The sequence below is a fragment of the Heloderma suspectum genome, chromosome 3 (assembly GCF_057233095.1).
Source record: "Heloderma suspectum isolate Gila_16-S chromosome 3, 16-S_ref, whole genome shotgun sequence".
In the NCBI taxonomy this organism is placed as follows: Eukaryota; Metazoa; Chordata; class Lepidosauria; order Squamata; family Helodermatidae; genus Heloderma; species Heloderma suspectum.
In genome coordinates this window covers 48,322,825-48,345,940 of record NC_139460.1, presented here as the reverse complement: position 1 = coordinate 48,345,940, position 23,116 = coordinate 48,322,825, and the positions used below count along the sequence as shown (strand labels likewise).

At 42.8% G+C, this 23,116-nt stretch overlaps 1 protein-coding gene across 4 annotated transcripts in view; it reads left to right on the top strand.

The window, feature by feature from the left end:
• Window positions 1-23,116, top strand: part of BOC (BOC cell adhesion associated, oncogene regulated) — a 99,014-nt gene that overhangs the window by 44,022 nt on the left and 31,876 nt on the right. For all 4 annotated transcript variants that reach the window (XM_084843128.1, XM_084843127.1, XM_084843126.1 and 1 more), the window contains exons 2-3: window positions 5,110-5,290; window positions 6,872-7,150. In XM_084843128.1, the coding sequence (XP_084699254.1) occupies window positions 5,206-5,290; window positions 6,872-7,150 (364 nt within the window). In that variant the 5' untranslated portion in view covers window positions 5,110-5,205. The remainder of the gene's footprint in view (window positions 1-5,109; window positions 5,291-6,871; window positions 7,151-23,116) is intronic.

Below are 23,116 nucleotides of genomic sequence, written 5' to 3'. Positions count from 1 at the left end.
GCAACTGACCTGCTACAGATCTTAAATTATTTTGCAGCATTCCTCTGCACTGACCTGTACAGTTTTTGTAAAGAATACCTTATCTTAATTACTATGAACATTGATTAGACTAGTCAGTGTTCATAATAATTAGTCTGTACTAATCATTTTGTATAACTGTAGACAAAGCTGACTCATACAAATATAAAATAAGGGGTTATGGAATTCATAAGTGTGCATAGGATTGCAGCCCAGGTCACTCAGCTGTAAAGCTTAGATAAGCCGATCTATTTGACTGAAGACCTGGCAGAATTTCAGTTGCCCTTAGACAGGAAACCACCTTGTGGGCTTTGACCATTCTGCCTCCCTGTCTGAGTTCTCTAGTCTTTTCATCTCTCCTTTCCCAAACACCTTCTCCCTGCCCCCCCCCCCTTCCTGCTGGTGCAGTAAAGGGCATGCTCATGCCCAGCAGCTGAAACAACGGCTGTTTTTCATTTACGGCCCTACTCATAAATTTCAGATGGTGTGGTAGTAACAAGAATTGCTTGGCTGGCCCTTATTTAAGCAGCAGGGGGTCTCAAGCTGCAGGCAGCATTTCCTCAATAAAACATTCAGATTCTAATCAACAAACACCTCTATTGCCGCCAACATTAGAATCATAGGACTCCCTCCATCTTCATTTGTCTCTTTTCCATTCCTTCATCTTGTTCCTTGCAATGTATACAGATCCCCCCCGCCCCCGCTTAGTATAGCATGGGGAACAGGCAACTTTGCTGTTAGCTTTTACACCCCTTGCATCTGATACATCCCTCCTTTAAACTCACAGTGCTAATAGCTTAGTCCTTTGATTTACTGAAAGTGACTTCCATGCCCTCAGTCCACTGACAGGAAATTGTTTTAATCTGTCAGGAAAGAATTTATAAAAACAGAATAGTTCTTTTTCGTTATCCAGTCCAGTAGAATTGCTGTTGCAGTTTTGATAGGCAATGTGAAAGTGTCACAGACTTTTACTGGTAAGATAATTAAGGCCACATTCCTGCCAAAGTTAAGTATTTTGAGGCCCGCTGATTTGAATGGAATAATTAAGCATGTGCTTAAATCTCTTCAATTGGAGTCAATGGGACTTAAAACACTGGATGTTGACATGAAATTGCAACAGGCTCATTGAAAACTGGCAGAGTGGTGCCAGTAGCCGCCTTTCTAGAAATATATGTCACATCTGGAGTTTTTGAAGTCTCAGGTATTTGGGATAAAATTTAGCTTCTTCTTCGGTATAAGTGGTGAAACTGGAACTTTATATTAGTTGAAGTGTAAAAATTGTGGACTTTTGTCCTCAGAAACTTATGTGTGTTCTTATAGTGTGTTCACTATAGTGTGTTCTTATTTTGCAACTGTTAACCACAAGTGTTTTCAGGAATGCTCTCAAATCTTGAAATGCACTTAGAAGTTGTTACAAAAAAGTGGAGCAATGCATTTAAAGAGAGTATATTGCTGAAGAGTGACTGGGTGACCAGCCAGATGGGCGATTAATACATTAAATAAATAAATGCATATATGTAATATGAGTAGATTTTGCATTCTCATTAGATATTGTCTCTGGAAATAATAGGTTGGATCCATATTTTATGCACATTGATCTGGGAGTAAGCTCCAATGAGTGAGAGTTAACTCTGAATAAACATGCGTAGGATTGCACTGTAGGTTAGTTGTACTGTTCCCATGATAATCAATGGGACTTACGTCATGACTGTGTCCCATTTATTTAAATTTAACTTAAGGGGTGAGTTCGCATGTCACTTTAAATCATGGTGGTTTATAAGCTACTCACAGTAGCTTATCTGGAAAATAAGCTTCTGTGATCCCTCACATGATCAGACAAATAATCTATGCAGAGTAGTTTATTTCCTCCCTCTGTAGTCCTCCCACCTGGCCGGGATGGTATCCCAGCTTCCTTTGCACTGGAAACCATTCCCCGCCGGCCCTTGCGCCGCAGCTACATCACATTCCTCTCTCCCGATTGGCCGGCTGTGTGCTAGGGGGTGTCTTCTTCTGTCTCTGCCTTGTCACCAATCTCACCCTGGCATTGATCCACACCCACTTCCTAGCACCCCCATGGCCATCACCCAAGCCGCAGCACACCACTCCTCACTGCCCCGTTCCCCAGCCGACCCCCCTGCCTGTCTGCACCCCCACTGCCATCCCCCCACCCAACCCGTGGTACTCCCCACCTCTCCTCACATTGCCCTTCCCCCCTGCTTGCTTGCACCAAAAAGGGGGTAGTGGCTCTAAACCCTTGGGAGTTTTCAGGAACAGGACAAAATTTCATACACAGGTTCCCCTTGTAGAGAGGCACCCGATGCACAACCCAAACCCTGTGTGATTACAAACATGTGCAAGCAGAAACACCTTTGCATGAAAAGGGGTGGTGGTTCTAAACACTTGGAAGTTTGCAGGAACAGGACAACATTTCATACACAGGTTCCCATCGTGGTGAAGCACCCAAGGCAGAACTAAACCCCTGTGTGGCTATGCCTCTCCGTGGGAAACGTGGGGGTTTGACACTTTGGAAGTTTGCAGAGTGTACTGCTGAGGGAGTGAAGTGAGGGTGGAGAGCACAATCCATTGCTAGGCAGATCTCAGAAACAGAGATCGCCTGAGAGGAGCAGAGTGGTGGCAGTGGTTTTGACCGTTCTTGCAAAGTGATTCTGGAGGCGATCTGTTTAAACCACTCTGGAGCACCAGATGAAACGGTAAGCCATGATAGTTAAAATAAACCTCACTGCAGACCATTGCTTATCAGAGAGGCTTATTTTGCTAAATAAACCACCGTGGTTGGGGAAAACTGCTCATAGATGGCATGATAAACCATCATGGCTAATTCAGAAAAATAAACCATCATGGCTTATTGTGTTGTGTGACAGCCAAGTTCTACTAATTTACAGTGCAACCCTAAGCATGGTTACTCAGAAGCAAAGCTTATTGAGTTCATGGAAATGGAACTTACTCTCATATAACTTAGGATAGGATTGTATAGTATTGCAGCCTTAGTCTAGAATCTACACTTCAGATCCAGCCGAATGTATGTATGTTGGTCTGTTCATTTGTTTTTAAACCTTACATAAGTACCGTGCTTGTCTATTAATTATCTGCAGGATCCTTAGGTCACTCTTTTCTGTGACTCTTTAATTTTAAGGTAATTTCCCCAAACTCTTTTCTTTTCCTGTATTTCTCCTTTCTTGCCAGTATTGAATGTTTGTATAAAAAAGAGCTCAAGGGCTGAGGAAATCTATTCATTTGTCTTTCTGTTTAAACCAAAATATTTTTTGTAACCACAGCCAAGTAAAGAGGTAGCAGAACTTGGCAAGCAAACTAGTTAAGCTGCAGTTGATTGGACGTGTTCTTATTTCATGTCCTGAAAATATCCTTAATAGCACATTTTTTCACTGAGATGTTTCATTTGTGGTAGGTAGAATTCATACAATAGAAGCTAAATATGACTATGTTGTTCTTGTGTTAATTTTATTGCAAATGAGAGAGAAACTGCATGCAGGGAGGGGGACACACACAGTCTTATTTATCATTAATATGAATGCAGCATGTGAGCAATTCCTATGTTCTCCCATGAGTTGTACTTTAAAACATTGCAGCTTGGGACAGTGAGAGACTAGAGGCTTTACCCACTGAATTTTTTGTTCCAAGAGGCAATTACTGCTGCTAATTCTGAGCAACTGCAAGACCGTATGCTAAAATTCCCAAATACTTCACTTGTCCTATGCTGCTATTTACAGTATACTTGTGGCCATGTTTTTGACCCTCTGGCTATAATATCTTCTGGAGAAAGGTGCTAAAGAAGTACCATTCCTTGAGGATCTCTTGCTATATCATTGCTATATATACTGATGTCATTAAGGTATTTGTTGCCATCATTGTAGACAAATGTGCATTGTGCTGCAGCAGCCACATTTATGACTTCCACTTGTAAGCAGTCCTCGTGAGGAGGCAGTAAGTTCTGAACCGCCTAGTTTCTTCACGTCTACTTGCCTTCATGATAAGGTGAAGACTAGTGGAATTTGTATTGGAATAAACTGTTCAAAATTTTTGTCCCAGTGAATCACAGGGGATTTCTGGCTTTCTTATTTGCTTATTTAATTAAATAAATGGGACCAGCAAACAAAACGTTGCAGTGCGGAGTGCTCCTGTTCAGGGATTCAGCCAGGCTTGACATTTGTGGGATACTCAGTTCCATTCCCCCTGCCCTCCCCGCCCATCCCATTTTTCTTTTCTTTTTCTTCCTCCAACATGCTGGCTAGCATTTTGTGGCCACTGAGCACGCTTAGTCTTCTTTAGTCTGTTTTTTTGCAGTTTCCACCTCCTGGGTTTTTTCCCTGGTTAAACTAAAACCAAAACTAAATTATGTTCTAGCTGATGGGGATTTTACATTGGAATTAGAGATGTTGGAAACATTAAAACAACTGAAGTGTGACTTGTAAGACAACCTAAAAAGATTAAGACTCTACAGCTTAGAAAAAACTCTGAGAGGAAATCTTGACCAGGTGTATATATATTATCATGACCGGATTTGGAAAAGTGGACAGGGGGTGGATGTTTATACATTAAAAAAGTGTAAGAACTAAGAAGGAAATAATAGGATTTATTTATTTATTTTTTGCACAGTGTGATAGATTTATGGAATTAACTGCTTATAGCTGGGGATGTAGGATAAAGGTGTTAAAAAAGAAAGAACTAAACATAATGGGGGAGTATCTACTGATCTAAGCCTTAGGGTGCAATCCTATGCATGTTGAGGCAGAAAAAAAGCCCTATAACTCCCAGCATTCCCCAGCCAACATGGCTGCCAACATGAAGACTTACTCCAGATCTTGGAAGCTTGGCTGGAGAAAAAACAGGTTTAAAAAGGCTTAGGAGGATCCGCTCCACCTGTCAGTTTTCCCCTGCAAATGTCTCCTTCATTCATTAGCAATAAGAGTCACTATAACCTTTTGCCTTATAATTCCATCTTCTGAGGATGAATACTAATTCCGTAGAGAGTGGATATAACTTACTCAGCAAGCCTATTATCCTGCCTCTTCACTAATTTATGTTTTTCTCTTTTTTTCCCCTGGCATCCAGGGTGCCTCACAAAGTTGAATCCCAATCCTTAAGTCCTCTGGGGCAGCTTATGGGAACCCCAATTGGTATCTTTTGTTCCAGACTCCTCTGCATGGGATGACCATGATACCAAGAGGGGAAAGACCAATGTCTGCTATTGCTTGTTTGCTTTTGGCATCTGCTGGCTGCATTGCAAATTTCGGTGAGTTTTTATGTTTTTGTGCTTTTTCAGGAACTGGATCTTATTTCTATTTCTTAAAGCGTTTTTATTTAATTATATTTATGAGTCATGCTGTAGCAAAAATGTCAGAGTGACAATAAGAAAAAGAAAAAAACGTAAAACTGTGTGTGTGTCTGTCTGTTGTATCTATATATAAAATTAATTATCAACTAACATCAATAATTAAAAAGTACATTAAAAAGCTAATCTCGTATCAATTAATACAACACAACAAACACACATGCAATCACAGGCTTAAACAGTCTTAAATTTACCAGTAATATTAATGTTAATGCTTCAATAAGATTAGTACTTCAGCAAGATTAATGTTTTTAATCTTTGTAAACCACCCAGAGCCTCGGTTATGGGGCAGTATAGAAATATAAATAGTAATAATATCAGTTGAATTAAAATGTAACAGACATTATGAGACTAAAAAAAAAAGGAGAATAAAGAAATTGTTGCCTTGCACTGGGAAGTATTTCAATGTAGGCACCAGGCAAGCCTCACAGGGGCTGTTGTAGCGTTCCATAACTGGCGTGCTACAACAGAGGAGGCCATCTCTCATGTAGCCATCTGTCTGAGGAGTCACATGAATTGGTCCTACTACTGCCTTTAGGTGTTGCCTTCCCCATCTTCTGTGGCATTATTTCAACAGCTTTCAGTTATCTGGCTATTTACTCAGATGGCTCTCTGACAGCTTGTGAAGCCCAAGCCAAGATTTGGGAGCTATTGTCTGAATCATGGAATTTCTTCTTGCTGGGAATGAATAGGAATTGCCTGTGTGTGAGCAGCCAAATGATAAACCCACCAAATTCAGAACTAATATTACCAAGTGATGGGGACAAAATAACAGAGATGGTTATATCCATTACGTCCTGCTCATGACCTTTCTGGGATATCTGGATAGCCCTGTGAAGTGCTGGACCTAGATAGGCCTTTGGTGTGATCTATCAGGACAGTTCTTACATTTTTATCTGTATGCCACTCCTCCCATAGCTTATGCACTTGGGATACATAAAGCACCCAATGTTATGGTTAGCTTCTCTTGGTATGGAAACAAAGAATGTATTATGAAGCATCTGTATATGCGGTGTCCCACTCCTGAAGGAGAGTAAGAGAGAACACTCACATGCGAAGATAGCAGGTAGGGGCAGAACAGATGATGAATGCAACCAAAAGAGAAGGTAGTTAAACATGCCTTTAGTTACTTGCAAAGCCATGCTTACTCGGTGTAGTGCCCTCTTTCAGACTGAGGGTAATATTTAGGTAAGATGAAGACTAAATATGTACTTGAAAGGGGTGTATATTTACATTTTTGCCAACAGTTAACCAACCACTGAATGCCATTGGCCTTAAACCTGTAGAAGTTATGATATCTACATCATCTAGTTTCAGTGTTATGGAATTCTGCTCTTAACAGTTATGCAAGAGAAGCCTAAAGAACTTGAAGACGGTTAGAATGTAGGTAGTTGGGTTGGAGGATACCTGAAGTGGGAGTACATAGACTCTCCTTTGTAAGCCAGCAGTCATGAAGATTTCTTGGTTGTCCCTTTTGTACAGGTGAATCTCTTCAGGTCATTGTCCAGCCTGCTTCTGTTGTCCAGAAGCATGGTGGCTTGGTGACCTTGCGATGTGTGGTCGAGCCTTTGAGGGTGAATGTTACCTGGAGACTGAATGGAAAGGAGCTCCTCCGCTCGGATGATGTTCTGGGAATCCATATTGATCAGCGACGGCTCACCATTGCTGCCTTAAACAACCACACTGTGGGCCAATACCAGTGCACGGCCCGTGTACCTGAAGGTGTTGTCGCCAGTGTCCCCACAATGGTGACATTAGCCAGTGAGTAGCTCTGTTTCTTTCCCTCAGACCACAACATACTGGATCTAGTTGCCTTTGCTTATTAAACCTGCAAGGGAGCATGGTCATATTTCTGAACTTCATCAGATGATCTGGGCACCCTTCGTTCCCAAACATAGGAGATGCCATTTATTTGAACCCTGGCCTTGTGCTGGATTGATACTCATGCCACAGCATGTTCTGTGCTTATCAGTTTGCCCACAAGACTCATTTTGTAGCACATCTTTGCCTGAGGAGGAAAAGTCACCTTAGAACTTATCTGATCTCCCAGCAACATTCCCACATTAGAACGTGTCTTCTGTTGAGTAAGTAGTGTAGTCAAACTGGGATACAGGCGTTGTTTAGGAGTCAAGAGTTCTGACAACGCGAGCCTGTGAGGTAAATGATATTATCTGTATTAGTCATTGGACAGAGCTGCCTTCTAACCTGTCTCAGCTAGAAACAGGAGGGTTCCCTCTTCAGGGCACCACAGGGTGTGGAGGGAATACAGACAGGAGATAAGCCTAAAAAAATTGGAAGATACATTTGTGCAAAACAGGGGTTGGTTTTGTTTCAAAGCCAAGAATTACTGGCTTCTCATCAAGATATTAATCAGAAGTGAAATGTTTAGGTTGGGCTGGGTTAGAAAAGGAGAAGCAGAATAGAATGGAACAGCAACTCCAAGGCTCTGTGGGAGGGGTCTGTCACTGGGTTGAAGCCTATGGGGGATTTGGACTGAGCTCTGCAGTTAGATTAAGTTTCGGAGAGTGCATTCCAGAGCAGAATGGGGGCTGTGTTTTGCTTGTGGGCTCATAGAGGAGGGGAGTGAAAAGGTGGATGGGATTACTCAGAGCATGGTTTGCATTTAAGAGAGACTGGGAAGGTACTGCTTGCTCTGCCTCTTAGCACAGTTGTTTTGCTTATGGGCCTCCCTAGTGTTCTCACAAATGTTTTTTATTTGGACAAAGCTGTCATTGTTCAGCCTACCTGGCTGATAGCTTTCCTCTCCAGCCCCAGTGACTGAGGAGGGGAAAGCTTCCGCTACAGAGCTTCTAGTAAATCTCCTGAATGTCCAGAAAGTCAGGTTCTTAAATTCAGTGTGCTTTTGTTGCTGTTGAAATTACCTTCACAATTTTAATTAAAATAGACAATAGCCAGTTCACACCTAATGGCGGCACGTGCTGTGCATGAGACGCTTCTGTTTTCTGTAAACAACCTCTGATCTACGTGATCAGAGGTTGTGAGTGTAATGTGCAAACCTGGACTGCTGAGTTTGTTAGGGGCTAAATAACAAACCATGAGTTAACTGAAGGATTGTTTAGCCCCTAAACAACCCAGTGGTCCAGGTTCACATGTTGCACTCACAACCTCCAATTGTGCCAATTAGACAGAGGTTGTTTACAGAAAGTGGAAGCTGCTCATGTGTGGCGTGCAGCCTCACAAATCATGGGTTAAATGAACCACGAGCTGTGAACTAGCCTTTCTGTGCAAACCGGGTTGTAGATGGTAGGAGTGACATTAGATAATGAACAGACCATTTACAGTATTCACATTCAAAAGTGGATATGACCATGGATTTGCTAGCATACAGAAATGAACTGAGGCTGGCATAGATCAGCAAAATGTATATGTGTACATTAGGACCATATGAAACGTTGCACCACGGTTGATTTGCATTTGACACCAGAGTTACAACTGAGTGTTTCACAGATATTTACAGTGGAACTTCAGGACTTGCTGAAAGAAACCTTATTACTGAAATTGGCATAGAAGGCTTTGATAACTGAATGGAACAATACCTGAGAGAATGAACGGATTGGCCATACCTTTTTGAGGGATAATTTTAAATTCAGATTGACTTTTCCCCACCCAAGCTGGCATGAATTTGGACAAGGTGGATAATGTGCAAATACAAACTGCATGGAAGTTGATTCCATATTGCCTATATTGCCTATATGTGAAGATTATATATGCTACAGACTTTAAAGTTTTGTCCATAAGATGATGTTTTAAACTTATTGTGATGCTTGTTTTTTGCATACATAATAAATTTTGCCTAAATAAAATCACAAAGTTCCCTTCCATGTATGAAAGAAAGGGGCGGAACTGGTTATTTCCCTTCCTACATATGTGGAGCAAACAATGAATTTTTTTGCATGCAAAAGATCCCAGCTTCAAACCCTCGTGTATTCAAGTAGGGACTCCAGTCTGAAACCCTGGAGAGCCACTGCCAGTCAGTGTAGATTGTACTGAGCTATATGGACCAATGGTCTGACTTGGTATAAGGCAGCTTTTCATGTTCCTTCTTTAGGGGAAGAATACTGGAGTCCTTGAGACTCATGGAGTGAGGGGAAGGGACATTGGCCTCTGCCACCAGCCAGTTGCATATCCTGCAAGAAAGAAAGCTGTGGGAAGAGGAAGACTAGCATAGCTCCAGTTATCAGCCAGAGAATAAGCAGATGTATGGAGCTTGTTTCTCTCTTTCCACCGCCCTGTCTTTCTCCAAAATAACTCTGCTCCGATTGCCAGTTGCCCTGAGACTGTAAATGTGAGGGGAAGGATACCTGGTCTCTGCCACCAGCTAAAGCAACAAGGGCCACTGTATTTTTAATCTGTTACAAGCCACCTTGGAGGCCATTTGATTGAAAGGCAAGGCATACATCTTTTAAGTAAATAAATTGATGGAGAAGATAGGCAAGGACAACAATACATTACAGGGGCTGCTGAGGTTGCCAAAGGCTTCCTTTCTCACAAGGCTATGCTTCAGTGCATGGTGGAGAAGTTTCCAAACATCTGAAGAGTAAGTTGGGATTCAGACAGGAAAGAAGCTGCAGTTCAAACCCTATATTTCTTTTGGTGGAAGGAATTTGGTGGAGGGCATTCAGAGTAGGCCTCAAGACCCACTGTGAAGAGAGAAAAGCTGAGGAAAGTATAAGAAGAGAATGGAGATGTGGGCAGACGTCCTTCACTGTAAAGTAAAGGTTAATCTGAAAGGAAACTTGGAAAGAGGCTTAAGGAAGTGATAAATGAAATTTTATTCAGGATCTCCCCTCTCCCCAAATATTTGAAGGGTTCTATTAATACGGATGTATGTTTAGGAATATATCTCTGACTCTTCATAAGCAACCTTAACTGTCACCAAAATATACACAGCATCCTTCCTGTTACCCAGAGGCACCCTGTCTGAAAGAGATTATCACTGCCAGTATTTTTGACATGTTGGCAGCTGAACTTTAGCCTTGGGACATGCTTGCCTTTAGTGCAGAATTGCTGATTGGCACGCTTGGGCTGGTTCCTGCTCAGGCTACTTTAGAGAACTAGTTGAGACTAGCAATTAATTCCTGTAGCAACTGTTTTTTAAAAAGAAGTAGAGATAAATTAGCTATTGTTATATAGACCTTGACGGAAGGAAGCGTGGAAAGGGAGGAGAGAGGTGAACTTGTTAAAGCAGCCAGAACATTGCAATTGCACATATTAGGAAGCTGATGTGTTCATCAGCTTCCAAGCATATATAATTATTGCAAAATTAAAACTCATGCCATACCTTATACAAAGGTACATGACAGTGTACACAGCTCTTTTGCTACAGATATATTATCCATGAAGGAAAAGCATTATGTATAAATTGCTGTTGGGTTTTCTCGTATAAATACTGCATGTTTCTGTCCCCTGTTGGGTGCAGTAGAAAACCTGCACATGAATGTGATTTCTGCTAAACTTTTAGAACCAGGAACAGGGTCAGAACTTAGAAGAGATTTCTAGCAGTCAGAAAGTAGGAATTCTTCAACTAACATTAGTTCCACTTCTTTCTCATAATCTCTGATCCATCTCTGTGGGAGGCTATCTACATTTGTTGCACTCAGTGTTCCTTGAACCCAATATTTTTCAGTCTTTGACCAAAAATTGGAATGAAAGATCCCTAAACGTGTACATAATAGAAAAGCTAAAAGAGTTAGTTGAAACAAACATTATGGAAGGATTATTTTTTACTTACACAGTATTTTCAATATGATGTCCCTCCTTCTAGGATGCATCTTTTGCAGCCTCCAACTAACTAGAATGGGGAAATGGCCTCTTCCCTGAAATCATGGCATGTTCAGGCAAGAAAAGTATGGTAAAACCTGTGTGAGTTCAGTAAATATGTAACTGGCATATTTTCTAATATATTTAAAGGGGGCTAGTTTTAGCATAAGAAAGAGCTGCTCTAATTCACAGCAGGGGAATTTAGCATTATATATGTATAATTCATGCAATGAATATGAACTTGAGCATGCTCCAGGAGAGAGCGCAGGATAGGAAGGCCTGGCATGCTATGGTCCATGGGGTCACGAAGAGTCGGACACGACTGAATGACTGAACAACAACAAAATGTATAATTCAAAGAACAGAGGGGCTGTTTAGAAACAAAGTTGTCTTGAGTTCTGCCCTAAAAATCTACAATTTTACATAACTATTTTATTAATTATGTTAGATTGCATAAAAGTATTTCATTTGTATGTTCTGTCTTCAGAGTCTGAAAATTAAGCTAGCAGAGCAGTCTTCAGGTAGAGCTACACACCTGGGTTTCAGCATTTTGTAAAGTGCCAGTGGGCAGTGACCCCTATTCAGAGACATCTTTGGGGACCTGGGGGTATTTGCAGCTGTCTTCTCAGCAACAACAAAAAACCTCATTCTTCATTTGGCTTCTGTCAGGGCCTCTAATCTGATAAGTCCCTTGATACAGCTCTTGGCTCCATGTTGAAAAGCCATTTTCATCCTCTAAAACTTTAAGGGTAGAATTACAGCGAGGGGGAGAAGGAAATGAAAATACGCAGGTTTAGAAGGCAGCATAGGAGATGTGCATATGGAAGGTATGGAAGTATATATGAAGACGTATGGTGTGGTGGCTATGTAACATCTTTGTGTACAAGAAAGAGGGAGGGAGAGATACATATAAGGTGTACTTGAGATACTTGATGACATAGGAGCAGGGCAGTAAAGAATAGAAGGGCAGATTTTAAGTATGTGAGGAAGGTGCAGATAGTGGAACTGTAAGTGCTTTCAGTTATGATGTTTTGTGGGTATGTATCAAAGTACCTCGAACTGTGGTGCTGGAGAAGACTCTTACGAATCCTCTGGACTGCAAGGAGGTCAAATCAGTCAATCCTAAAGGAAATCAACCCTGAGTGCTCATTGGAAGGACAGATACTGAAGCTGAAGCTCAAATATTTTGGCCACCTAATGCGAAGAGAAAACTCCCTGGAAAAGTCCCTGATGCTGGGAAAGATTGAAGGCAAAAGGAGAAGGGGACGGCAGAGGATGAGATGGCTAGATAGCATCACTGATGCAATGAATATGAACTTGAGCACACTCTGGGAGAGAGCAGAGGACAGGAAGGCCTGGCGTGCTATGGTCCATGGGGTCACGAAGAGTCGGACACGACTTAACGACTGGACAACAACAACAATCAAAGTACCAGTTACCTACAATCTTTATGTTCAAGGCATCAATCCCTATGCTGATCACTGCTAGCCCACATGGACTATAGAATTAGCATGGCTGTACAACTACTGTTAGGCCCAAACAGCAGCAGTAGATTTAAATAGCTTCGGGCAGTCAGAAGTACCTCTTCTTTGAGATACTTCTTATTCTATGTTATTGTAATTTCTCCATGTGATGTCTGCAGGCATCCTGTGCTAAGGTCTTCTAGCCACTTCAGCTAGAAGATCCTACATGAAGGGCATCAGCAAGACAAAGTTTAGTGGAAGCCAGGTCAAGATCTCTACCGTTCTATAACCCTGTTGCTTAAGTATGGATTACAAGGGTAGATTTCTTATCCTGCTTTGCATTGGAAGAGGTTGTTAAGTAATTTTCATTTCCTGATCTTGTAAGTTCCAAGTTTCCATAGCGACCCTTAGGTGTGCTTGGTGTAATGATATATTTGGAGGATTGATAATTTTTATTTTTATATATATTTTTCTTTCCTAGGAGCACTTCTGTTGGTTTAGTACATTTTCTTCTACTTGACTCTAATACTTTCCATCCTAGGATTTGAGTCCCTCATGAACTGGGGGCATGTTTAAGAAGAATTTGCAAAACTCACCACATTTTGGCAAGATGGATATGAACTAGTTAACAGTGCCAATTTAAAGCAATATATTAACTGTGACTGAAGGCAAACTGCCATCTGCTATTCCTAATGCTGGATCCCAGTTCAGTTTAAGAATACCTCTTTGGCTGCTTATAGAAGATTAATTTCAACTTCCTAATACCATCATGGCAAGGGATGGCAAGTTTTCTTTGTAGTAGCTCTGTTTTATTTCCATGTCCACTTGGAGTAAATAATACTTTAGCTCTTTATGTTGTACATTACTCATGTCTGTTTTCTCTTGCTGAGAGTCCCTTTGACTCACCCATCATTTAGGCTAATTTGCAGCTATTGACAGGTAACTTATCTTGCCAACAGCCTGTAGTAATTGCAAGCAGTTGCATCTCCTAGCTGTTAACTTCGAAATTACAAGAGCAGTGAAAGGTAGCCTCTGTCACGTAATTCTGCCAAAAGAAGTAGAGCTGTGTCTCTTCTTCACTATACAATTACAACTTGCCATCCGTAGTTGAAGGCTAGTTTGGCTCAGAGGATAGAACATTAGATATACATCTGGGGCTTTAGATCCTGCTCATCCATACACACAGAAAGCTGCTTCATGTGTTCCAATGAGCAGATGTGCTGTATATTCCAGCAGCATACCCTGTGGCATGTGAAATGGATACACATTCCCCTGCTGCCCCCCCCCACCCTGAGCATATATGTGCCATGGAAAGTCACAGTTGGCTCTGGTTTCCTGCCATGTGCATGTACAGTGTACATGTGTTGAAATCAGCACTTCATGCATTACAAATTGCACATGTTGTAGCTGCCAAATCTTACATGCATGAAATAGCTCTATTACACTCCTCATTGTCTGGGGAGCTCATTACACAACTGGGGTGCCACAGCAGAAAAGGCCCTCTTCTTGGTAGCCACCCACCTCACTTCCTTTGGCAGGGGCTCTTGGAGAAGGACCACTAAAGATGATCCCATATATACTGGGAAGGTATATATAGGAGGAGACGATCCTTCAGAGAACCTGGCCCCTGGCTGTTTAGGGCTTTGAATGTTAATACCAATACTTTGAATGGGGCCTGGACATGGAAGCTGGAAAAGTATTGGCCTAATATGATCACGTTGGCTAATTCCCATTAACAGTCTCACTGCCCTATTTTGGACCAGCTGAAGTTTCTGGACTGTTTTCGAAGGCAGCCCCACATATAACACATTGCAGTAATCCAGATGAAAGGTTATCCAGGCATAGATTACTGTAGCTAGGCTATAACTGTAGCTAGTCTGTCTCTGTCCAGATAAGGACGTAGTTGGAGTATCAGCCTAAGCTGATAAAAGGTGCTCTGTGCCATGGAGTCCACCTGTGCCTCAAGTGACAGTTCTAGGTCCAAGAGCAACCACAAATTACAAACCTGATCCTTTAGGGGGAGTACAGCTCCCTCCAGAACAGATTGAACATCACTTAGTCGGACAGACGAACCACCCACTAACAGTACGTCTGTCTTGTCTAAATTGTGTCTCAGTTTATTGGCCCTCATCCATCCATTACTGTGCCCAGGCACTGATTCAGAACAGCCACTGCCTCACCTGTATTTAATGAAAAGGAGAGAGACAGCTAGGTGTGATCTGCATATTGATGACACCTCAGCCCACACTTCCAGATAATTTCCCCCAGCAGTTTAATATAGATGTTGAAGCGCATGGGGGATAGAATAGAGCCCTGTGAAACCCCATAGCATAGCTGACAAGGCACAGAGCAGTAATCCCCCAGCTCTACCTTCTGGAATCAGCCATCCAGTAGGAGTGGAACCACTGCAGTGCAGTCCCTCCAACTCCCAACCCAGACAACCTATCCAGAAGGATACCATGGTCGATGGTATCGAAAGCTGCTGAGAGATTGAAGAGAATCAGCAGGGTCACACTCCCCCTGTCCCTCTCCCGGCAAAAGTAATCCCACAGGGTGACCAAGGCACTTTCTGTTCCAAAACCAGGCCTGAAGCCCAATTGAAATGGATCTAAATAATTATTTTCACTCATGAGTGCCTGGAGTTGTCTGGCAACCACCCACTCAAGCACCTTGCCCAGGAAGGGGGATGTTAGCTAATGGCCTATAGTTATTAACATCATCTGGGTCCAGGTAAAGCTTTTTCAGGAGTGGCCTAATTACCACCTCTTTTAAAGAGGCCAGAACCACTCCCTCTCTCAAGGAGGAATTTAAAATCTGGACCCAGCCAGATACATCTTCCTTATTCAACGTAATAATCCATGAAGGGCAAGGGTCAAACACACAGGTGGTCGACTGGACTTGACCAAGCACCTTGTCTTCATCCTCGGGCCTCAAACTGAAACTCAAACAATAAAACTGGAGCAGATGGTGCATTGGATGCCCCTACTAATGGAATGGCATGAATTGTGTACAATTCATGGCGAATTCAAGCAACTTTATTTCAACATGCCATGCAAACTCGTCACAGCGTGCTACCGAGGGTTCTGCCATTTCTCTCCCTGACCCAGATTGTAGCAGGCCACAAACCACTCAGAATAGCTCCACTGGATGACTTTGTGAAGATGCAATGGTGGTGGAAAAGAAATCTGCCACCTTCACTGCCACAGAGTAAGCTCGCTAATGAGCTCTAACCTGTGTTCGGTCAGACTCTGCACGAGTTTTCCTCCACCTGCATTCTAGCCGTCTTCCCTCTTGTTTCATTGCCCTCAGCTCAGATGTATTCTAAGGAGCTTGCTGGGCTCTGCTCAGAGGGAGAGGGTGCTTGGGTGTGATCATGTCAACCACCCATGTCATTTCTGCATTCGACAGAGTGACTTGGGCTTTGACAAGCACACCAGTATACCAACAGGAAAATCCCCCATAGCCCTCTATAATCCATCAGAATCCATTAGCCTCCAGGAGCTGACTGTTCTAATAGGTCCCCCACCCTTGCAGAGGGGAAAGGCTGCTGAGAGTCTAAACCTCAATAGGAAGTGATCTGACCATGACAAGGGGATAGATGTTAATTCCCCCCACTTTCAGATCACCATTCGCCTGCCCAGTTGAGAAAACCATATCTTACATGTGTTGGATCTATGACATGTTGAGACAGCCCGATGGTTGTCATGGTGACCATGAAGTCCTGAGCCGCCCCGGATACAGCAGCCTCGGCACGGAAGTTGAAATCCCACAGAACCATCATCCTAGGAGTCCTCAGTACGAAATCTGAGACTACCTCCATCAGCTCAGGCAGAGAGTCTGATGGGCTAGTGGGGTGGGCGGTACACAAGCAGAATCCCTAATCTGTCTTGGGTACCCAACACAAGGTACAGATATTCAAGATCAGCACTCAAATGAACAGGAAGCCTAGAGAGGGAGATAGTATTCCTATAGACCACAGCAACCCACCCTCCCCTACTCTCGAATTGGTGTTGGTGGTACACCGAGCACCCAGGAGGGCACAGGTGAGAGAGACTATCCCCTCCCTGTTCCCCCACCCAGGTCTCAGTAATACATACCAGGTTGGCCCTTCATCCACAATGAAATCATGGATGAGGGAGATTTTGTTATGGACCAGCCTGGTATTCAGCGCCAGTACCACCAGATCCAAGGGCAAGCTGGTAAGGCAGCCAGGAACCATCTGGTTTGAGTATGAACCAGAGGAGGGGATAGCCGTAAGGTGTCTAGCTCCTCTTCTCCTGAATTGGCCTGTTAATCCCCCGATGTCATACCTCCCCTTACCTGTGACCACAGAATTGTTAATGAACCACATATATAGAAATGCGCTACCTCCAGTATCAAAGGTAGTGTGCCTATGTACACTAGTTGCTGGGGAACATGGGCAGGAGGGTGCTGTTGCACTCGTGTCCTGCTTGAGGGTTCCCAGTTGACAGCTGTTTGGCCACTGTGTGAACAGAATGCTGGACTAGCTGGACCCTTGGTCTGATCCAGCATGGCTCATCTTATGTTCTTAAATGTTAATGAACCACATCACAGAATGAGATAGGGAGTGTAAAGTATTTTGCTTTAGAAAAAAAATGTGTTTTTTTTTAGCTGATTAGCAACATATTCTAGCCTGAGATGCCTCCCCACATGGTTTTCCTTATAATATGAATCATGGTAGCAGTCCTTGAATTTTCTGCAGGCTTTTTCTTGCTCGTTTGGTGGGATAGCCAACTCTCTTCCTATGGACCTGGGACAAAAAAAATCTAAATTTTACTGCTGAGGAATTTGGAGGCCCAGGCAAAATAAAGTGACCTGAGAAAAGGGGTAACAGAGGTGTGAATAAATCCTAAAAGCCCTGACTTAGTCCTGTTTTACCCTCATAAGGCCATTCTTATGCATGTGAAATTGTGTTTGAATTTCCTCTGTTTGGATTGCAGAAGTGTTGGACTGTTCTTTCTCTTTGCTCATTGGCTCAGGATCAGGTTCTTTTTTAAAGCTCTGGATCTGCTTTTGTGCATACACATCTTTTGCCAGTAGTTCTGGAGCCTTCGCTTTGGCTCTGAGATTCAAATACTGCTGTGATGAATTTGGACCACCAGGATGCACATTAATTTTTCCTGATTCTAGTTTATATTTTGTTGATCAGAGAAATATGTTGCGTGAGCAGCCAAGCTTTCAGTTCTTTCACTTTCTTCTCCCACCCCTCCTCCCTATTTTCTGTGTGTCTGAATATTTTATCCCAGGAAAGGGAAGAATGAAGACAGCACCATTCTCTCCCCAGACACAATTTTTGCAGGAAAAAAATAGAGGAATGGAATGTGCTGTAGAGATCTTGCAAGTGAAAAATGAAGCTTCATCTGTCTGCAATGCCCAGTGGAAACATGGCTCTCCCTCCAGAGCTTGCCTTTAAAGGATTAATCACTTTTCTGAAGTTCACCCCTTTATACCTTTTTACTTTTATTAATTTTTTTGGTTATATGATGCCAAGACATTCCTGAAGTATTAAACATGTTTGCTGCAAATCATTTTTATGTCTTTGTTAAGTCTGTCCCCTACTTCTCTTCTTGAATGCAAGAAATAGCACTGAAATAGTCTCCTGACAGCTAATACGTTTCACATTTGGGGAGGCTTTTTGCCATGCTGCCAAGGGAGCTGTTTTTTATTTAAAAAATGTTTTTGAAGCAGTCTTGCTTTAATTAGCCTGTTTCAGAAATTTCATGTCACTTTTCCATGAGCGTGGGTGGGAGAACCTTGGAGCCAGAGCTGTCTTTTGCTGTTGGAGAGCTGGTATAAATCCCAGAGAACGAAAACATATTTTTCCACTCTCCTAGTCTGCCAATAGAGACTTGGCCAATGTTTTCAGTTCACAGGCTGTTCTAGTTTCTGCTGTCCCAACTGTCTGAATACTTGCATTGATCCAGTCCAACTGTGGACAGCACACCCTCTTACTATCTCAGGTCATATGAAGGGAGTCTGGAATGGTGGGCTACCAAATCTCAAAATTTGCAAGTAAAAATCTCAGATTCTTAAGATATGAAAACTGCTTGATTTTTGGAAGGGTTGTTTGTTTTCAGAATGCGAGCTGGAGATGGAATGAAATTAAGGACTAGTACAGTGAGGGATGCTGGTGCAGCTTTCCTTACCACAGTGCTGCAGTGAGGGAACAATCTACACCTTGTAGAATTTCCCTTCAGTGTAACTAATTTCTTAAGGTAAAGGAGCCCTCTTAATCTTTGGGCCTTGTAATTCCAAATGTTTTGAGAGCATGGCATGGGGAAACGTCAAGTTAAGAGGTTCTGTTTCAACGGTAGGCAACCTTTTAGGGTCTGTGGGCACGCTTGGCAATTTCTCAGTTTCTCACAACCACAAAATGGGTACGCTGCAGATGAAAGCATCAGCATGCAGCCACCTGCCATCTTCATATCCTAAGAATGTCTCTGAGCCCCATGTGTGGCCCAGAGGTATTCATGGGAAAAGAAGATGGCAGCAGTTAGAAGCCCTCATTTTGCTTTGAAGTGATCCCAGCTGCCAGTAAGAAACTTTGTTGTTTAGAAAGGGGGGGGGAGGGGGAGCGCATCTCAGTGCCAAGAAAGGTGTCCAAGGGCGCACTGCTGCCCGTGGGCACCACATTGCCTACCTCTGTTCTGTTTACTACATTGCTTCTCGAACTTCTTGAACTCACATCCCCTCACTTTCTCAACATATAGCTACCTCCCGGTGGCCCCCACCCCAGAACCAGTCCTCTGTTCCTCAGGTGAATCCTTGGCATTCCTTACACATACTTGTGTGCTGCTGTTTGCAAAGATCTGTGGATTGGGGTTGAAATCCCAGACAGGCCTTAGAAGAGGAGTAGACTCTCTCCTAAAACCACACACAAGGGAACTTCATAAGAATAAAGCAGCATCTGTTTCCTCTCCAGATAACATTGGGATGACAGGGCAGAACGGATGCTGTCACCCTGACAAATCCAGTGTGGATCAGTGAGGTTCCACTGCCGAAGGGATTCAGTTGACCCATGTTGGGTGAAGATGGCACCACAAGGAACCAGAGTATGAGGAAAAGTTGGATGTTCTTTAATGAAAAGTCAGATTCTCAGGATCTTGCATGCTGTTAGAGCATATATTTGACATTACAGTCATGGTCTTGCAGATTTCTAGAAAAAGAAGGGGCAGCACCAAAGACATTCAGAGAAAGAATGCAGCAGATAAGGCCAATAAGGTAAATGCAGCAGCTAAAGCCAATACAGTAGTTATTGAATAAATCCCACTGCATTTCTTGTTTTATCAGAAGGAGATGTAATATATGTCTTACAAACTCTTTTGAACAAGCGAGTTTTAAAGATTCCTTTGATGATGATTAGCCAAATGCATTGAGGATTACTTATTCAATAACTCCTACATCTTATTGGCTTGCCCTATTGCATTCTTCCATGCAGCTTTCTAGGCATGTGTGTCACACTCTGCTTTGAAAAGTATGATAATGTAATGCCATGAATATGCTAGTCAGTGCCACTTTAGCAAATTGCTTGTGAAGTAATAGAGTCACAGCATTCTGAAGGTTGAAGGCTCATGAGGGAGTGTTACCTACATTGTGCTGCACAGCCTAGCACTGTGATGACACCACATAAATGAGAAATACTAGTATAGCGGCAACAGTAGGACCACTTAAAGATTACCTTCTCCCTGGACATGGTTGTGACACTCAATTGCTCCCACTTTTAGGATGTAGGGCCTATTATTTGACTCTATTCCCCCTTCCAGATAATATTGCAGTATTGAAACCAAGGAGCTTATTGTTGAACCTATTAAAATAACCACAGGCTTGGTTTAAGACAGGGGTGCAGAACCTCCCACCCACATGTACCCCGCAGGGCACCCCAGTCCTCTGTTAGAGAAGCAAAGGAGACTCAGCTGCTTCTCCTTCTCGTGCCCTGCTGCCTGGGAAGGAGGCAGGGTGCGTGAAGACAGGATAGAGCCAACCTAGTCTCCGTCACTCCCCATCAGAGGAGCAACAGGCCCTGGTCTGGCTCGGCTTCACTGCATGCAGGGCTTCCCTAACTGGGAAAGCCCATGTGCAGCCAAGCCTGGTTCCTGCCCAAACACCGAGTGGAAGATTAACCTGGCACTTGGTCCAGGGAGCAAATGACATCAGGTGGGTGTGGCTATGCTCTCACCCACCTGAACTCATACAGCCTTCAGAGGGTTGGGTGGGTGGAGGGTCATTTGGCCCCCATCCAAAAGTAGTTCTGCACTCTTGGTTTAATAGATACAGTACCACTTGCTCACTGCAGTATTTTTCAGTGAGGATGGATAATTAATTACCATTACATAAACCTTATGTCATAAAGAGAATGGAAAGATGTACTGTTATTTTTTAATAGGCCCCTCTTTTCCCACCTTGGGTTTTAATTTTTGGTGTCTTAGAAGAGGAATGGGAGTCAAATCTTTAAAGTTGCTTCTCCCAGTCTCTGGAAAGGCTAGACATCTTAGGCTCTTTTGACTGCATATGGGCTTAGATTCTTCCATTTAAGATTGAAGAAAATCATTCCTCTTTCTGGACTCATAAGTAGTGATGTTCCCAACATTTGATGAAGGGAGTTTACTGGCAGAGTTCTATGACCCACATAATATTGGCCATTTGATTTTTGAAATCCTGTGTAGATGGTTAAGAGGTGCAGACAGAGTAATAGAAACAACAGGAGTGGGGAGTAAAAGGAGGAAGGCTGCTTTTTTTTTTTTTTTTTTGGCTGGTTGTGGTGAAAGCTTGTGCAAACATTCTCTCCTAATGGATTTCTCAAATGTACTGGCAGGCAGGCACCTCAAGGCAGGTGTCATGTCAAATACCTCCTTGGGTGAAACCTGATCCATCCCTCTTGATCTGGTATACCCATTCTCACTTTTAAAGGACCTTTCTGTTGGCTGTTCAACACTGTGTGAGCCCAGGGACTAGTGTAGAAAACTAGTTTAGCAGACAAAGAAGACTTAGTCTAGGATTTTTTTTTTCTTACTCCCTGGTGTAAATTTTGCTGGCATGGCTATTTCTGCAAATCTATTCTATTCTTACGTTTTTCTGTAAGTTCACAACATTGTCTTCCAGAGCAAACATTAGATCAAGTGTTGTCAATTATTAGCATCTGATTTTTTTTAAAGAACCTGTTACCTATTCATATAGGCTTACATTTTGAGCAACAATAACTTTTTAAACTTGTTTATTATGGTTATAGAAATAGACTTTGAAATTAACTTATGTTATATGAAGTGTTCATTTATTTGAATACCAGTGTTTTCTGTGTTATCCTGTGTTTTTCAAATCTCATTTGTGACTATTTGTAAAAAGTAAATGCAATTGCCTCAGCAGTCTGCCCAGCACTGATATATAAAAAAGCACTGTTGAGACTTTGCTTGCTTTTTGTTGAGTGGGTGCAGGAGTGCTTATTGCTTATTATAAGCTTATAGCTTATAGCAATAAGCTATATTGATGTATAGCTTATTAAATGCCCCTTGAATAGCCTCTTTTAATTGTCCTTGATTCTCAGTTTCTGCTTAAAAATATGGTAATTCCATTTTTTTTTGAAAAGCACACACTTTCTCAGCTCTAGAGTCTTCAAAAAGACTGAATTCAGAGACCACATTGTTTGCTTCTATAAGGCTCCAGATTCAATGCCCAGTATCTTGTTTAGAATGCTTACTAGTAGCAAAGGTGCAAAAGATGTGCTGAGACCCTGGAGATCTGCTGCCAGTCAGGGTTAATGTATTGAGCTACACCAAGAGTCCCCGACATTTTTGGACCTGTGGGCACAATTGGAAATTTGAGAAACTGCTGTGGGTACAACCACAAAATAGTTCCCAGGGAGGATGTGGCTAGTCACATAATGGCTGCCGTGGGGGCCTGGTTAGTCAAAAGAGGCGGTTGTTTGCGGAGGTGGGGGGATAGTGAGGCTAGAGGCTGGGAGGGAGGGGGAAATCATGGCTAGGCATGGGGTAGAGGGGGAGAAAGAGCAAGGCTAGAGGCTAGAAAGGGAGAGGAACAGTGGGGTAAAGAGGTGACAGGGAGAGAAATAGTGAGGTTAGAGGCTGGGAGTGGAGACAAACAGCAAAAAAGGGATGAGTGGGAGAGAAAGAGCAAGGCTAGGGCTAGGAAGGGAGAGAAAGAAGGCTAGGGACAGGGAAGGGAGAGAAATAGTGAGGCTAGAGGCTGGCAGTAGAGAGAGAGCAAGCAAGCACATGCAAAGGGGAAGTTCTGCAGACAGAAGATTGGGTGCAGCCAGGAAGCAACTCTTTCCTTCTCCTGCCTGCTGAATAGCTGGTCAGCAGGAGGTTCAGGGACTGGTAGGAGAACCTGGCGCCCTAACGTTATTCAAGGTTTTTTTAATAAAAATAATATTTTGAAGGTGGTAGGGTCTAGAGAGCTTTGCAGATACGGTTGGAGGTCCCCACAGGCGCCATGTTGGGAACCCCTG